This window comes from Lactuca virosa, chromosome 8, assembly GCF_052849685.1.
Source record: "Lactuca virosa cultivar CGN04683 chromosome 8, Lactuca_virosa_CGN04683_v6, whole genome shotgun sequence".
In the NCBI taxonomy this organism is placed as follows: Eukaryota; Viridiplantae; Streptophyta; class Magnoliopsida; order Asterales; family Asteraceae; genus Lactuca; species Lactuca virosa.
The window spans coordinates 152,205,180-152,223,274 of record NC_136433.1 but is presented as its reverse complement, the minus strand read 5'-3'; the positions used below and the strand labels follow the sequence as shown (position 1 = coordinate 152,223,274).

Sequence of the window (18,095 nt, the reverse complement as noted above, 5' to 3'; positions counted from 1 at the left end):
TAGCAGGGCATTTTCATTTAATAGAAAGAGGATTACAAATCCATTACATATCCATTACAAATAGATGGTTAAACATGAAAGGAAACATGATAATACATCCATTAACATAACAATAAAATTCCATTGGAATGCGAAGTCAACTTTTTCTCTGTCCGACGATGCAATGCGAGTGACTAAACCCTACTTAACACCAAATCTCGACCCATTTCTTCTTTCAGACGGGCGACTTCCATTTTGTTGTTCTGCAATTTGTACTCCACAATCACAATAAATAGTATGCAAATCACCGAAGTTGAGACGGTCACTTGAATTTATAGATATCGAATCCGATGAATGTGGTGGTGGGTTCGCCATCGTGATTCACGTGAAAGTGAGGTTTTGTCGGATTGTCGGTATCCTTTAGTGGAAAACGGGCATGAAGATTTAGGGTTTCATCGAATAAGCCATCCCTTTTATTAACCGATGGGTCCACATTGACCCTTAGGCCCCAAGCAAAGAACCGGTCAAACTCAGTGACTTGTCCGCGAGTTAACTCAGAGTTGACTTAAAGTTGACTCACTTGCTGACTTTTATTATGACGTGTGTGGTTTACTTGTTAAAACAGGTAACTGGACCACTTTAGCCGGTAAAGTAAGACTTCGTTCCTCTCAAATGCAAAGAAAAAAAAAAGACCATTTAAACCATAACTTGTAAGATGGTTGAGCTACAGTGACATTTACCTTTTTGATATTATATAGAATCCTACTATAGCATCATCCATTTAACTTTAAAATGCCATATGTATTAAAAAAGATGATACAACCTCTATCTTTCTAAATTGTCCCTGAAAATAATAAATAAATTTATTCAACTATTTCGATATATATACTCTTCTAGAAATACACCATGGCCTATTTTTTTTTGTATATACATTTACCTGTTTTACTATTTACTGCCACATGCAATGGTCTTTTAGTATTTAAGTATATCTGTTTTGATATCTATTCATTAGATGAATACATGATGACCTAATTTTTAACCTTGTACAAATGTACCTTGAAAATAATGATGGTGACCATGAGAGCAAACAAAAAATCATAGGTGCTGCTTTGAAAACATTTATGCAATTGAAGGCACTTATTAGGTGACACTATCTCTATGTCATTTATTACTCATTAGTTATGCTCTGTATCTCTATTGCTAAAATTGTGATGCAATTGAAGTAGCAATGTACTTTAATTGATTTTTTTATTATAACATCCTACTCTCATTTATTTATATTACAACATTGTACTTTGAAAATCTATCAAGATATAGCAATGTCAACCAAATACAAAACATTTTCAGTGTTACAATTGGTAGAATAGTGTTCCAATAAGAAAAAGATCGGAAAGTGTAATGTTATAATTAGATTCATGTATGAATTTGATTGTATTCATGTACGAATGCCAAAAAAATAATATATGCAAATATCATTCTTATTATTAGTATTAATCTAAGAACCTAAATCCACATATAGAACCAAATTTATATTACTTATACATAACATTATTATTATTTCCCTTTTGAACTTCAAATTCCATTTTTGGTTTAAAATCTTTCTAACCCATGAACACCTGTATTTGTTATACAACTCAAAAGATTGATCTCGTACATATGTGGCAACTTTCAAACCCATGAAGACCTGTATAAATTCCTATGCAATAAATATCCATTTTTTTAAAATAAAAACTTGCATGATAAATGGCATGTGGATTGTGCCTAACATCTCAATAAATGTCTTAAACTAGCAATTGGACATTTTATCGTTCAAATATCATGTAACAACGTCAAATAGATGAGCATAGATTATACACTTGCAACTGAAATCAAGACTAAGGGTATGTCTGGCAATGAGCTTTTGGAAGCTCTTAGCTTTTTGCTTTAAAAAAAAACCTTGAATCAAAGAAAAAAGTTTGTTTGGAAATATGAGCTTAAGAAAAAAAATTTAATCCAAAAGTTATCCAATTAGTTTTTTTGTTTTTAGCCTTTTAGCTTTCATACTTTATGTCATTTTACATCTTTCTTTGTCTTACATCTATTTTTGCCGAGCATACCCTAAATATGAGAAGGACTCAACACACGCTTGAGGAATTTGGAATTGAAATCCATTTCATTATCTTATTTGGTTAAAAAATGTGAAGAGTTCAATTCATTAGATTTTATACGAATCCTATCATTTAAACAAAACGTGCAAATTATGAATGGTTACACAACATTAATTATGGCCAACAAATGAGCTAAAAAAGTGTAAAATACATGTTGATTTATGAACAGATTGATATATAATCTATAACTATACAAGATTGCAAATTTAAAATACATGTTGATTTATGAACAAATTGAAGATTAGCAAATAAACACCAAACTTTCATTTCATACACTAGGTGACATTTCTTTCCCAGTTGACTTTCCTTTTCTCTTTGGTACTTCTTTTTGTACAACAACCTTATTTGGGATCAACACCATGAACATGTTCCTGTCTCTCAAATTTTTGCTTTCCTCAATCCCTAACTACAAAATCATTCAACTCATTTTATTATAATAATAATAAAACTTCTACTCAAAATTTATAAAAACTAAATAAACCACATATAATATAAAAGGGTACCTCCCCGATGTCATTGCGAAACCGATTCAGTAGCTCAATGGCATTATTTCTGAACTCATTTTCACGACCCTTTAAGTTCACTATAACCTTAACCTGACAAAATTAATTAATTAATTCGAAAAATCAGGAATTGTTTCTTTTTGACTTTATGTACATCATTACCCATTCAGCCACTTTATTATATGAAAAGTAGGAAATAAAATGTAAAGAAAAAAGAAAAAACCTTGTCACCATCTTTAAGAAACTTTTGAGCAGCTCTTAAACGTACAGAATAATCATGCACATCGATGTTGTAACCCATTTTAAGCTCCTTTTGATCCATGCGAAGTGCTACCAATGAACATATTTTATTCAGCATTCATTTTCTTGAAATTAAAAAAAAAAAAAAAAAAAAAAAAAAGAATTAAAACACAAGAGAAAAGAGGAATTCTGAATTCACCAGCATTTTTCTTCTGCTGCTCTCTTTTCTTCTTTTGTTGCTCATATTTATATTTGCTGCAACATTTTGTAACTGATAATTAAGATAAATTATTAAAAAGAATTATCAGTATTATAAATGATGAGATGTGATTTACTTGTAATCCATCAATTTGACAACAGGGGGGTCTGCATCTGGAGACAATATAACCTATAAAAAAGCATATAAATATACTTAAAAGAGGGAGAGAAAAAAGAAAGAAAGGATAACATATGGTTAAGAAGGAAGCCCAAAAAAGAAACTATTACCTAACACAAGAAATTACTCCAGAAATAAGAAAAGAAAATTCTGATGGAAATACAAGTATTTGAAAAATATATGCATACAAGATCAAGTTCAGCTTCTTCAGCCATCTGAATAGCAGCAGTTTTAGATACTATACCAACCTAGAGAAAACAAGTCGATCAGTTTCACAAAAACAATTTCCTACAACTTAATATGTGCATGTAACAACAAACTCACCATATTTTGCTGATCATCTATAAGCCTCACAGTATTTGACCTATTTTCATCCAAGGAAAAAGATAACATTTCATACTGATGCAAAGTTGCAAACAGAGTGCAAAAACTTAGTCTACTTTAGACCCTATTTGGATTTGTAAGTAATCACAGATCTTTGAAATCAAATCGAAATTTTAAAGTATACAAATACTGATTGTTGATTGGGATTTGCATCCACCAAAAATTGCTATCTATGGTGAATTTTTCAACGATGAACACTTTAAGATAGAATAATGTTTGAGGTTAAGTTTGTAATACGAATATGAAGTTCCATCAAATAAGCATTTGAAAAATTAGTAGTTTTAACGTCGAAATCAATGTGTAATTTACTGTGAATGGAAGGAGAATTGACAAGGAAGGAAAATCCAATTATATCATCTAGGATCATGCGAATAAACTTCTGTATCTTTTAAACATTTATGAAATCCTGATCAGTGCTATATATTGATTGTCATGTAAAAAGAGGAACAGTACCTGATAGTGGAGACATCAAGGGCTTGATCATCGTCAGAATTAAGCTGCGGAGAACGTCTGGAGTCTTCCTGACGTGAATTAGCTCCTCCCCCGTAACGGCAGGTGATCCGGTGATTCCGGTCGCCACGGGCAACGTTTAGATTAGGGAATTCCAGGAGGAGACTAGAGAATTTTGGCAGCAGAGAACCGACAGAAATTGACTGTTTAAAAGGCGGGGCGATGGAGCTGGTAGTAACCCTAGCCATTGAATTTCTGCAATACGAAAGCTGTTGAATTAGAAGGAGGCGGTCGTCGTCGTCGTCGTGATGGTGGTTCTAGTAGTGGTCCCGATGATGATGTGGGGAATACCTTATCCATTTCAATTTGCCTTTGTGAGCTCCAGAATGGAGCCATTATAATCACGGAAAATGACTATTCTATAGCTTTTGCGTTTGTTATCGTTTGGTTATTATTATTATTTTTACTCTGTTATCATTTGGTTATTATTATTATTTTTACTCAATATACCATCGAATTTGTTGTTTGTGTTCATCATAACCCTTTTGACCGGCTTTAACATGTGATAGCCGCTCAAAGGGTTATTGTGAACACAAACAACAAGTTCGATGATATATTGAGTACGAAAAAAAGAAAATTGACCAAATGAGAACAAATGCAACAGTTGGTTACCTTCCTGATTCATTTTCCCTTTACTCATTTACAACAAATCTCACGTCATCTCCTGCTAATATTAATGACTTTATAAGATTCATTTTTGCTTCTTTTCAAAACATAACCCATGAAAGAACATTATTTATACATGTACAACTTTGATGTATTTCAAACTGTAAACATACTTTGATGTTATAAATTAATTTTCATTCTATCATCTGATGCAATGCAATGCATGATCCTATTGGCCCTTTCCCGACAAGAAGAGTGGAGACAAGTAGTTCATGACATGAGTTGCCATAATAATAATTCTCGTAAGTGTCTAGACCATTACCACACATTATATAATGTAGGAAAGTATAGGGTTTGTGGTGGAGATCTGGATACCAACTTGGATCGTGAGAACACTTTCCGAACTGAAATTTCTACCCTATGACTGGGTTACAAGAATTTCAGCCTAGGATAATTCAAGTGGACACTTACGATTCTAGGCATAGAAATCGTAAGTCAATTTGCTAGAGAGATCTGTGAGAGCTTGATGAAAACGAGACCTAAAATTCGTCACCCTCTTTTGAGAAGGAATAGTCGTTTATATATTAAACGAGATTAGGGTTTTATTAGGGTTGGACCGTCATTAGTTGCTTTGGAAGTAAGTCAGGATAATCTGGATTTAATGGGGATTTAGGGTTATCAAAACTAACGAGTTTTGTTAGTTTTACCATAATCACCCTCAAGAAATTGAATTTTCCACTATGTTTCCATATGTAAAATTCGGTGAGGTTTTGGGGCTCTGCCCCTTGGACCCCGCTAGGGGCGCTGCCCCTTTGGAAACCCCGGACCCAGGGGCGCTACCCCCGGACCCCCGACTTGTCGTCGAACCGGCTTCTAATTTGATCTTATACATGCGTGCACTCAGCACAACCCCGTACATATATTATAATACAATTTATGAAGCCCTTTAACTCACATGTTAGTTCCAGTTACTTAAAATGACATGGTAACACTAAAATCACCAACATATAATTCATAGTCTTTCATGTATGCATAAGCACACTACAAGCACTAGGGCCGGTCCTGAGGATTCAAACGCTCAGGACGAGCCGAAAAAAAGGCCCTTAGGCCCTAACGTGCAACGAATTAAATTATATAATAATTTTTTTAAACGACAATAAACTTTATAACAATAAGCATAGCAAAATCATAATTTGTAATGTCGATGTCTCACAGGTGTTATTATGATACATGTATATATCTTTTGGGTATTGTATAGTAAGTCCTATAAGGCTATGAGGCTAGTTGCACATGTAACCATATGATCCTTATATCTCAAGACTGCACTTGTTAGGAAATAAGGAATGAAGTGGTTTAAAGTTACATTATTGCCCATGATGCATTTAAGATTAGAGTAAAAGGACATCTAAAGGTATTGTATCTTTCATTATCTCAGAATAACCATACCATCTTTAAGGTATAACATATAATTATCATGATGTCAAATATATCACATCAATATTCGAAGCTACTTATGTTTTGCATGATAGCATCTTATGGTTTATGAAAACCTAACATATACAACAATACTAAGAATTATCATATGGGACCCACAAAATAAAAATTACAAATGATAAATGGTATAGACAGATGAATTCTAGATATGAATATGAGACTAACAAAAAATAATACCCTCAAATACCCTCAACTATGCATATTCTTTTCTCTAAAATCAAGATTTTATGATACTTGATAGTTCATATGTTATCAAAATAACCTTTTTCATAAAATTTATAACATTTCATCATTTAAAAACACATCAAGAATTCGAGAATTCGATATTCAATAATCCATCTTCCACCTACATATTTTGTTTCTTTTCATTCATCTTTGTTTGTAGATTCCTCAACAAAGTAACTTCAGTTTCTTGAAAAGCTACCACTTAACTTCAAAAACATGGAAATCAATGTAACCTAGTCCAACAATAGAACTACAAAAATCAGTTAACATGGAAATCAATATAACCTAGTCCAACAATAGAACTTCAAAAAAAAACATGAAAAGCTACCACTTAACTTCAAGTATTCAGTTTCTAATAATCTATAACCTCATCAGTAGAATTTCTGATAATTTGATTCATTCAATTACTGAATTTTGATCACATAAATACATTCAATTTATGATAATATGATAACATAAAGACTAGAATAATCGGTTGCCTAATAACCTGATTATCAGGAATTAGGAGTGGACGACAGACCTGGTAATCGATTGAATGATCGTTTCCCGCCTTCTCGCTGAATGACCGCTTCTCGCCTGCTTGCTTCTGTCGATTGCCTTCCTTTTCGTGTGTGGACTACTATTTGACCATCCTTTCCTTCGCATTTGGGCTTGATTAATGAATGTATATAAAAAAAATTGGGCCCCTGAAAAAAAGGGCCCCGTGCACATGCCCATGCCCATGTGGCCCTTGCTCAAAATCGGGCCTGACAAGCACCCTTTACTTTCAACACACAATTTCATACATCGTGTATACAATGTCTGATTAAATACTAGCATACAAATCTTTCGTAAAAAGACTCATTTCAAATTGTTGCTTTTCAAAATTGCATGTATACTTCAGTTTATAGAAAGTAATATGCTAGAATTAAATTTAATCTTTTGTGACATACCTCAGAATGGGTAAAAATTCATATAACCTCACCTTAGGAGTTTAAAACTAAATTAACCTTAACCATTATCTTGTCCGATATATACTTCCAAATTTGTCCAAATATCCGAAGATATACATTTGATATAATAATAATCCAAGAATGATAATGCAAACACCCTACTTTTATTTAAAACTTTTCAATTATGTGTATAGAATTGAAAGAACATAGCTCTCAACACTAACCATTGACCGTCGGCGCTGACTTCTGATCTTTGCCTCTTGAAGTATGGAGGGGTAGGGGCTAATCTTAACGACGAAGTTGAAGGCAAATGAAAGAAGATGGGTGAAGGAAGATTTGGAGTTACATATGAGGAAGGTAGACGTGGAAGGTTGGTAAGAAACAAATGCCACCTTTTATAAAAATTACAAATATTCAACAATGAATGCAACAAGATGCTTCTAGGTTAGTGGTAAATGCATACCTTGAGTTTGAATCCCACCCTTCTACTTTCTTGCCAAAAATCAGTTTTTTCAGATAAATGAAAACACACTGACATGTCATAACATGCCAACAATTTGTCTAGCATGGAGTGCCACATGACAAGTGTTACACCATAAAGTGACACAAAAAATTAGGACTTTGTTGGAGATATCTCTTCCTCCATCTTCCCCGCATGTTTGCAAAACCTTAATATTCCATTATCAAAGTTGAATAATTTCGACAATGTGGAGTCTTCTCGGTGGATCATCGTCAGACTTTCACGTGACAGATATAATAGTTTTCAATTTTCTTGCAAATTACTTATATACATTTCAATATTGCTTATACGTATATTGGTTTAGGTTAGTAGGCCTGAAAAGAAAAGAACAAGAGCAGTGGATGAAGGGAGCAACCAAAGTAAAAAATTGTCAAGGAAGTATGTGATAGTGACTTGTAGCAAGTGTAAAAATAAAGGCCATAACTCTAGAAGTTGCAAGGGACAAGGTGGACCAGGTGAGAGATAAAAAAAAGAGATAAAGATCATGAAAAAGGACAATGGGAAAGGACCAATGGTCTAAGTGTTGGCACATGATCTTTTTTTTTTAAGGAGGTAAGAAAATGTTGCTTTTTTATTGGGTTTCTTTATGTTGTTAAAGCACTTCTAGGAAATCTTTTTGTTGTAGTGCTTTTTAAACAATCAACACCATGGATGTGTTCAAAACGATTGTATGTAACTTTTATATGTGGTTTCATACGATACTAATATATATGCCTATTATGCTAACAAAAATTTCCATTCATTTTAGTGGTATATATAATGACAATTAAATGGTCAATATTGTATGTTTTTGCTTACAAAAGTACGTGTAAACGAACCATAATGTTTTTGCAAACAAAATACCATTGCACAAACAACATACACATTTCTATTACACCAAAGACATTTCTATTTCAACAAAATGAAACAAAATACATTTACAACCACCAAACTAGCATCATAACACCAACTTTGGTGATACTATATTCACAACTTCAAGCAAATAAAAACGAAAATCAAAACCCTAAGTACTTATGCATAAAAACTTGTACATTCTAGCTTCAACTACAACATGTCGAAGACCTTCTTTAGGCATGTTTCTTCCCCTCAATAGCCCATGAATGATTTCCATGGATCTAGGGCACATCAGTGGGTCAACACATCCAATGGGCACTTCAATCCAAATTTCGAACATGCCCGAACTTTTGACCTGCATCGTTGTCGGTCCACGATGTCAGAATTATTGCTCCTCGACCGAAGAAGCAAACTACCATCATTGTCTCTTTGTGTTCTTGAAAGGAACGGTTGTTCTAACCTTTGGAGAAGAAAGAGAGAGTTTGAGAAGAAAGAGCTCTGAGAAAGAGATAACGATAGGGCATATGCTTTAAATCAGTGAAATGGAACAATGCTCATTAATGTTCAATTTTACCCTCACATGCTATGCGCATGAGGGACTTTAACGACAATTTATTGACACAGTCTGATAGAGGGACCTTTTATGTAATATCAAAAAATCATATGGACCGACTTTATCCATTTTCTTGAAGCTGTAGTATATGTGTTTATTTCAAGATACCACAGGGACCATTTATGTAATTTTGTCTAAAATTTAAAAAGAACTATGTCGATCATAAAAATCAGCTAATCTTATTTCCGTCTCATCTTTCGATGGAAGCTGCCGCCAAAACTTCGGCATCATTCACCTTGTCCTGGAGACGACGGATTCTGTTTTCGGTAGTCTCTAGAGCACTTGCAGCAGTTAGCCGGAGAGATGGCACAGTGAACCGCCGTATCCTCAAATTCATAGACTTCCGGACCCCGGCGTCGTCCAAACCGATCAACGGCGTCAAGACATACGACATCGTCGTAGATTCCACTCGCAAGCTCTGGTTCCGAGTATTTGTCCCCACACAGCAGTCCATAGAAGATCTCCCGGTGATCATATTCTTTCACGGCGGTGGATTCGTCTTCCTCGCCCCCGACCAGGACATTTACGACGCTTTTTGCCGCCGGTTGTCCAGAAAACTGCCTGCAATCATTGTTTCAGTCAGCTATCGTCTTGCACCGGAGCACCGGTACCCTGATCAGCATGATGATTGCTTTGATGTGCTGAAATTTCTGGATGCTGAGGAGAATTGTTCGAAATCGTTACCGGAGAAAACGAACATTTCACGGTGCTTTGTCGCTGGAGATAGCGCTGGCGGAAACCTAGTTCATCACGTTGCTCAAAGAGCATGCGAATTCAACTTCCAACGACTTAAGGTACATCAATCCTTTGCGTAACCAGATTTCCATTTATTTAATTTTCTCCAATTAGTTATACTTACTTCAAACTATTAAACTTGATTAATATTTTTTGCATTGGGAAATCGGATACTTATCTGTTTATCCCAATCACAATTTTTTTCAGCCACAATAATTACAGACTATGGAACTAAACATTATCTTTTCCAAAATCGTTTGCCATTTATGAACTTTGGTGTCAATTTAATGCCACTACCATATGGTGATATAGCCCAATTAGAAAACCTAAATGACATAAACAACACAAAACAAATATTAAATGGTCTCTAGTGGACCACAATATTTATCAATGCCTAAAACCCAAGTTCCCATCTTGGGTCGGCTATGGATACCAAATGGGTTGATAGTAGAGATGAACCCGGATTGGGCTTAAAAAGTATCTTTTGGTCAGGGATTAGTCAAATCAGTCCAAACAACTTGTCAATCTGAAAGTTTGATGTGTGAAGGTAGAGATGTAAAAACTTGATTTTTTTCAAAACTAGATTGGTTTTGGTCAACAAAGTTAAAACTAAAGTTAAAACTGGATGGTGTCCAAACTGGATCGGATGAATCCAAACCAGCCAAGCACAAATATCCGAGTATATGCGAACCGGTTAGGATTGGTTCAAAATTGGTTTGAAAAAATCTATCTTTTTGCCACTTTTCAGTTTTTTGTTTGGGTGTCAGTATTCAACAAACCAATAACCAAAACACATGGGTTTGCCATGATGTAAGGTGTCTTTGGAGCATTCAAAATCATTTATGGGTTCAAAACGAAAATTTTCAACTTTTAATTTTTGGAAAACGTAACGGTGAAACTAATCATGGGAAACCTCGAAAACCTCATATTAATGGATGAAAACATCTTTTTAGTATATGGATATCAGTTATTTATAGGTTTGAAAACGTTTTCTAATCCCATTTTTCGAATCGGTTTCACTTAAACCAGTTCTAATGGGAAAATCGGGTATAGGATTGGATCTTAAACAGGTTTCAATAAAAGTCAGTTTTTTGTGCACCAATCCCATTCCACAAAAGAAAAAAGAAATATAATAAAAAAGAAAAAAGGAAAAAAAGGGAAAGTTTCTTAGCTATCAGCATGGGCCTTGGTTGCGCAACATAGAGATGCATATTGGCAGTTCGGACCGGTCTCTAAACGGTAACGTCTTTTTTTGGACCGACCGGTCTTTTTCCAGTCCAGTCTTTTTGGGACTCGTCTCATGGCCTTTGTGTGCATCTTTTTTGGTTCGGTTTCGGTATTTTTCAATTTTTTTTTTGTTTCGGTTTCGAATTTTTTCGTTAACAAGTGTTTAATTAATACTAAAATGATACTTTACAATTTACTAAAAAATACACTTAAAAGAAAAAAGGTAGAAGATAGTCTTAGTGAATGAAGATAAGTTTTTTTGAATCGGTTGGATTATGGGCGTATTTGATACAAAGTTTTGAAAGTTAAAAAAAAAGCTCGAAAAAAAGATTTCGTTTAGGAGCAAGAGCTTTCCGTTTTTATTTTAAACAAAAAATTTATAATCCAAAAGCTACTTCAAGTAGTTTTTGGGAGCTTTTAGCTTTTGATTTTTTTTTATAATTTTACACATTTAAAAGCTAACAACTACTTTTGCCAAACACTTTTGTACAAATAAAAATTACAGTTACCACCTATCGGGTGGTTTTGTCAAACACGTTTGGACGATGAATAGATAAATTAGTTTGTGTTGGATTGTCGATGAAGATGATATTTGTGAATGAAGATTAGTTTGTGTTGGATTGGTCTTTAATAAGAGATTAGTTTGTATTGAATTGTGAATGAAGAATCTTAGTGACCTAAACAAAACCAACATTTTATTAAAAAATATTATCGATTTTCCGCATTACAACCCAACCATTTACAAATTTGGTTACTTTATTAGAAACCTAATCCTGCCAAGTATTTTATTAAAAATGTTCGTATTTTAATCAATTTTTTATTATTAAATTTATAATGAATATAACATACTTATCTTATTTCAGTATAAATCAAATGTTTATATTTTTTTCTTAATTTTTAATTATAAAATAATATAAGTATATTGGTGACTATTTATAAAGAAAAAGGAAATGTTTTGAACGCACAGAAGATGTTCGCTGAAATGCTTCTTCATGATATCACTCCATTAACATTTTAGTTTCCTCATCACTTATATAGTCAATATGAATATAAAACTAGTTTTTCTTAGCGATTATAAGTTCTAAAATTAAACATTCAAAGGTAAATGGCATGTTAGCAATTCAACCTTTTTTTGGAGGAGAAGAGCGAACGAATTCTGAAAAAAAATTCAACGGAAAAGCTCCCCTTGCGTCATTAAAGCAAACAGACTGGTACTGGAATGCAATCATGCCGCCAGGTGAAAGTTACAATCGTGACCATCCGGTCATCAATGTTAGCGGCCCAATGGCGGTGGACATATCAAAATTAGATTTTCCGGCGACAATGGTGGTGGTTGCTGGCTTTGATTTTCTATATGATTGGCAGAAAAGGTATTGCGAGTGGCTGAAGAAGTCAGGGGTAGAAGTGTACTTGGTTGAGTACACAAATATGTTCCATGCTTTTTATGTGTTTCCGGAGTTGCCTGAATCTGAACAGCTTATGTGGGATGTGAAGGAGTTCATTCAAAATGTCTTAATGAAGGTATGACTTAATACACTTTAGAACCTATTTTACAAAATATCCTTTTTCTGGATTTAACTTCAATTTTATTTTTTTCTTGAAAAACACATTGCATTTACAAGTTTTTTCTTGGATTTAACATCAACTTTTTTATTTTTTGTCCGAAAAAATCCTCATTTTATTTTTTTCCGGAAAACCCTTAACTTTTATATTTTTATGCAAAAACACCCTCACATTTGCAAGTTTTTTCGAAAAAAAAAACTGCTAAAAGGGTTGAATCGAAAAAAATGAAAAAAAAAGCAAGGTCTTTTTCAGGAAAAAATTAAAGTCAAGTTTTAATCCAGAAAAAACACAATATATAAGGTCTTTTATAAGATTAACTCTATATTTTTTTTGGTGTGAATCATATAAAACCTAAAAATTGCACCAAATAGTGGTTTCTCCGTGGGCCTATTGTGAAATTGGTGGTTATTTGTGGAAAAGAAACAAAAAAGTGGATATTTTGTAAAATGCCTCTAAGGCTCTAAAAATTATTACTTTGTCTTTTTACTGAAAATATTATCTAGACAAAATGGGATTTATTGGGCACTACCGCACTATTAATTTATATGAAACGTGAAATGAAAATCTTACTGAAACAGGTGAATTTGAAAAAAACCGAAATGGAGAAAACGGTTGCAAAAAATGGTGAATAACGCACTTTTGTCGCTCCTGCATTATTCATTCCACAGAACAAAGGAGGCATGCTTCATGGTGTGTGGTGCGAAAGTGCCTAGCATAATAGGTTGTATGCACAACAAGTTTTCTAAAACTATATGCAATTTATCTTAAGATTGTTAATTTTTATATCTAAATATGAGTAATTTGGGTAAAATTCCATCTCATCCATGACACCATAAGTGAACTTGGAAGAAAATCAAATGTTCTATTAGAGCAAATTTCAAACATTGATTGTAAACCTAAATTTCATGTTTCGAACCATAACCAATATCAATCTTCAATCTTTAAACAAGTTGGTGGCATGCAATTTTACGAAGAGAAATGTTTCTAACCATATCCAATATCAATCTTCAATCTTTAAACAAGTTGGTGGGATGCAATTTTATGAAGAGAAAGGTGCTAACCTTTCCTTTAGATTACAAACAATCATATACAACAATTACTTATGGAAATGTTTGCTTAAGGAAATTTAATTTGTCAAAGTTATGCTGTGTAATGGAGATAACAAATTTGCACTTATCCACAATATGAAAAAAAAGGGGCGAACATTAAAAAAAAAGTGTTTCATGCTCCAAGCGTATTCACAGTGCATTGAACTTGTTAGAGTTTAATAGATTTTACATCATCATTCTAATCTTCATTCAATTTTATCATATTTTTTCTACAATGCATTGAACTCTAATGAAACATATATTTAATAATTAAAACGTTTGTTTTTTCCCCATCGAAGAGTTCAATGAACATTGAACTTCATATACATTGAATGTCAGTATGACATTTCACAATAATAATTTATTAAAGGGAAAATACCGACAATAGTCAAAAAATGGGGGGTAATTTCAAAATTTAGACATGAAAATTGACATTTCCAAGTATAGACATTCATTCCGCGGAGGTAGCTCCGCGGAGCTCCGCGGAATGGATCTTTAGAATTTTTTTTTTTTTCACATCGTTTCTTCGGGTTTTATATTAATTCCACAACTAATTATTTTCAAGAAAAAAAATTATGATAGTATGATAATCTTTGCTTGAATATAATTAGTTGGGGAATGAATATAAACCTCGAAGAATCGATGTGAAAAAAAAAATTGAAGATCCATTCCTCGGAGCTACCTCCGCGGAATGAGTTCATTCCTCGGAGGTAGCTCCGCGGAATGGATCTTAAGGGTTTTTTTTTTAATACACTCATTTATTTACGTTTTTGCCATTCCGCGGAGCTACCTCCGCGGAATCCATGTCTATATCCGGAAATCCAATTTTTTGTGTCTATTTTTTGAAAATACCCCCTCCCCCCTCCCAATTTTTTGACTATTGCCGGTATTTTCCCTTTATTAAATACCGATTAGACATGTCATTTCATTCAACTTTCACATTAAACTATACATTATAGATGGTTTAAATGGGATGATCTTTTGGAGGATTTGGATGTAAAATGAGCTGATTTTCAAAAAGATTAAGGCAAACACAACAAAACTAAGTCTAAAGGGAGTGTTGTTGAGCTGAGATTCATTGATTCACTGAGTTCCACCTAAGCCAAACAAACCTCATCCTATTTGCTGATGAAGGAGAAAAGGATAAGGAGGTGCCGAGTCCGCAATGTATCCCGGCATACCAAGGAGTGTTCTCTTTCTTGCCGAGCTCCCCATACAAACATCTCTCTCTTTGTACTTTAGAGCTATAATCTTTCCTCACTCTAAAAAGGATATTAGAAAAATTAGAAAAAGGAGGAACATATATCCATGTTCGTGCATCCAAACAAAAGGTAAAAAGCAATTGGTCAAACTCAAAGGTCAAAACTTTCGCAAATCCACTTTCAAGATCACAGGCTACCTGTTTCTTGATTATTGTTGTGCTGGTCACCAAATCTCTCCCTTCTCTTTCCCCAAATCTCACGCATTTCAATACCCACAATAAATAACCTAGGGTTCTACCCTATTCTCAAATTCAGTACAAAAATCTCTTCGAAGTCATGGGGAACACATCGTCAATGCTCACTCAATACGACATCGAAGAAGTCCAAGAACATTGCAACAACACATGTAAGCGATCACGGAGTTGAGAATCTGGAACTACGTTCTTCTGATATCGTCTAAATTGGATTATTTTTTGTTTAATTGATTGTAGTTTCGCAACAAGAGATAGTTTCCTTGTACCAAAGGTTCTGTCAGTTGGATCGTAACAGTGGTGGGTTCATCTCAGCTGACGAATTCCTTTCGGTGCCGGAATTCGCCGTCAATCCCCTCTCTCAGGTTTTTCTTGCTATGCAATTGTTAGTTCTATGCTACAGTTTTTTCATAATTGTCATGTAACTCAGCATCGTTTAAGTTTATCAATGACTCTTAACTCATATTCTTCTTCTCTCAGCGACTATTCAGGATGATTGATGGATTGAATTTCAAGGAATTTGTGTTATTTTTATCTGCATTTAGTTCTCGTGCGACCTTACAACATAAAGTAGAATGTAATTGCCTCCCCTTTTATCAATTAACACATGTATAATCATTCCCTTTTACTCTTTGAAAATGGATTTTGCTCTCTTTTTTGCAGTCATATTCAAGGTTTATGATTCTGATGGCAATGGGAAGGTTGCATTCTCTGATTTGTTAGATGTTTTAAGGGACTTAACAGGGCAATTCATTTCTGAACAACAAAGGGAGGTAAGTTTCATAACATTAAAATGCATAAACATTTTAGATCATATCATAATAATCATTATCATACAAAAAAAGAATCATAATGAAAAGAGCATAGTTATGATAAGAATGCCATATAGAGAAAAGGGTAAATTGAGGAAAAGAGCACAACCTTGTTTTCTTGTTCTTGTTCTTTCCTTTTAGCAAAATCTGTCACATATCTCTGACTAAGTTTAACAGAAAATTCCAAAACTGTCAATTTAATCTTTGTTTTTGTTCCTTGATGCCTTTGTAAATCTTCATTAGGATTCAAATCAATGACTGAAAGTGGTTTAGAGCTAGAGGTAGATAAAGACTACAAAGGCAAAAATCAATATACTTTAAAGGTCAAATTATTTTTCAAAACTTAATTGAATGTTTGATAAGATCATTAAATAACAACATATTCTGATTTGTCTCACTTAACTCGTTTGGTAAAAAAAATAGTCATCTGATCAATATTTTGGTTTTCTATAACAGGATTTAACCATTTACAAAGTAACAAAATACAACAATAATCTCTATAAATTTGATACATAATATACTTTGCAAATGGTTTACTATTGTTGTATACATATTTCTATACTATTAGTTTGTATTTTTGGTACTTATAAAAGAATCTGTTAAGGGGTACTATGGAACTTGCTACATTTTTCTTTTTCAACAGAAACTTTTTGGCGTTTACATGATTTTAATTTGTTTCTTAAACTAAACTGATAAATAATCTTTATATAAATTCTGTTTCTACAGATTGTCCTGACACATGTTCTTGAGGAAGCAGGGTATAAAAAAGATTCTTTATTAGTTCAATCCGACTTCATGAAGGTAGTTATGAATTTCTATTTTCTATCTTCTCTAACTTAATGAAAAATTACAATTTTTTACTCCCTATATTCCTCAATCACAGCTGACTTTGTCATATATTGCATTTACTGATCATAATCTTTAAGTTTTCCATATGCATTTAATGGATTGTTTGTTTGATACTTGATAATAAAGATTTTATAATTGGTAATTGCAGATTCTTGGAAACTCGGGGTTGAAGATGGAAGTTGAGGTTCCTGTTGACTAGTTTGAGATTTAGTTTTTACAAAAATCAGGTGTTTAGATACTTGTATCATGTAGTGTAAACTACTAATGTTTTTTACCTTTTAGTTACCCGTTGTTTGAATCTGAATTTGATCTTGTTTATGTCTTCCAAGAGTGTTAGAATTTGTATTTTGCATCACTTTAGTATCTCTTGAATTACCTTAAACTTGCAAGTATTGTGTTTTTGACATTTCAAATTTAGGGATGTATTGTTTTAATAAGTGTTTAGTGCACATGAGAAAAAAAAAGTAGTTTAAGAGTATACGTATATCTTGCCTTTGCAATTTTTTGTTGATTATATATTTGATTGAAAATATGACGCTTTATTTAATATGAGGTCGTTGCAATTCCGTATGCCTTTTGGAACATGCAAGAAGGTAGGGATGTATTGTTTCAATTTGTAACTATAGAAAATAATTGAAAAGTTGATAAATTTTGCTCAAGTGATTTCATGCTAAAGTTGACTATTCTATCATTAAGGCATCATGGAAAAACATATGAAAGGGAAGGCTTGTATCTCTTGCAAATTTTAGAATGAATGTATCATATACGCTTTGAGTAAAAATCTATAACCAACTTAACGGAATTCTGGTATACGTGTTTTGTGAAAGTTGTGATTGCATCTAGACAATAATGGAAGTTGAGATGTCGTTTAAACAAACATCTTCTTTTCTGTTTATCATATTAATTAAAACAATTAATTGATTTGACAAATAGTGGTAAGCCAATTTCTATGCTACAAGTGTCAAGAGGAATTGCGCGTGCTAGACCCTTGCTGTCTACCCAAAA

General features: G+C 33.3%; 3 protein-coding genes across 3 annotated transcripts; 2 read left to right on the top strand and 1 right to left on the bottom strand.

The window, feature by feature from the left end:
* Positions 1 to 2,216: 2,216 nt before the first annotated feature.
* LOC145128476 (translation initiation factor IF3-4, chloroplastic-like) lies at positions 2,217 to 4,451 on the bottom strand. The gene is made up of 8 exons (XM_079063262.1): positions 4,083 to 4,451; positions 3,570 to 3,609; positions 3,434 to 3,493; positions 3,205 to 3,257; positions 3,069 to 3,124; positions 2,853 to 2,959; positions 2,630 to 2,722; positions 2,217 to 2,532 (listed from the first exon to the last, which is right to left on the bottom strand). The coding sequence occupies exons 1-8, from the start codon at positions 4,325 to 4,327 to the stop codon at positions 2,395 to 2,397; spliced, it is 792 nt and encodes a 263-aa protein (XP_078919388.1). The 5' UTR covers positions 4,328 to 4,451; the 3' UTR covers positions 2,217 to 2,394.
* A 5,078-nt stretch (positions 4,452 to 9,529) lies between these two features.
* Positions 9,530 to 13,699, top strand: LOC145132275 (putative carboxylesterase 18). Its single transcript, XM_079067002.1, has 3 exons — positions 9,530 to 10,157; positions 12,427 to 12,846; positions 13,467 to 13,699. Exons 1-3 carry the CDS (start codon positions 9,564 to 9,566, stop codon positions 13,518 to 13,520), a joined length of 1,068 nt encoding a protein of 355 aa, XP_078923128.1. The 5' UTR covers positions 9,530 to 9,563; the 3' UTR covers positions 13,521 to 13,699.
* A 1,449-nt stretch (positions 13,700 to 15,148) lies between these two features.
* On the top strand, positions 15,149 to 17,445 carry LOC145134732 (uncharacterized). Its single transcript, XM_079069569.1, has 6 exons — positions 15,149 to 15,584; positions 15,670 to 15,794; positions 15,910 to 16,006; positions 16,093 to 16,202; positions 16,968 to 17,042; positions 17,239 to 17,445. The coding sequence occupies exons 1-6, from the start codon at positions 15,515 to 15,517 to the stop codon at positions 17,287 to 17,289; spliced, it is 528 nt and encodes a 175-aa protein (XP_078925695.1). The 5' UTR covers positions 15,149 to 15,514; the 3' UTR covers positions 17,290 to 17,445.
* Positions 17,446 to 18,095: the final 650 nt, after the last annotated feature.

Coding starts and splice junctions, on each gene's coding strand:
- LOC145132275 (XM_079067002.1), top strand. CDS start 9,564: ATGGAAGCTGCCGCCAAAACTTCGGCATCATTCACCTTGTCCTGGAGA. Junction 10,158..12,426: donor TCAACTTCCAACGACTTAAG/GTACATCAATCC, acceptor AAACATTCAAAG/GTAAATGGCATGTTAGCAAT. Junction 12,847..13,466: donor TTCAAAATGTCTTAATGAAG/GTATGACTTAAT, acceptor TTACTGAAACAG/GTGAATTTGAAAAAAACCGA.
- LOC145134732 (XM_079069569.1), top strand. CDS start 15,515: ATGGGGAACACATCGTCAATGCTCACTCAATACGACATCGAAGAAGTC. Junction 15,585..15,669: donor AGAACATTGCAACAACACAT/GTAAGCGATCAC, acceptor AATTGATTGTAG/TTTCGCAACAAGAGATAGTT. Junction 16,203..16,967: donor TTTCTGAACAACAAAGGGAG/GTAAGTTTCATA, acceptor CTGTTTCTACAG/ATTGTCCTGACACATGTTCT.
- LOC145128476 (XM_079063262.1), bottom strand. CDS start 4,327: ATGGCTAGGGTTACTACCAGCTCCATCGCCCCGCCTTTTAAACAGTCA. Junction 3,610..4,082: donor CTTGATGTCTCCACTATCAG/GTACTGTTCCTC, acceptor GGATGAAAATAG/GTCAAATACTGTGAGGCTTA. Junction 2,723..2,852: donor TTCTTAAAGATGGTGACAAG/GTTTTTTCTTTT, acceptor TAATTTTGTCAG/GTTAAGGTTATAGTGAACTT.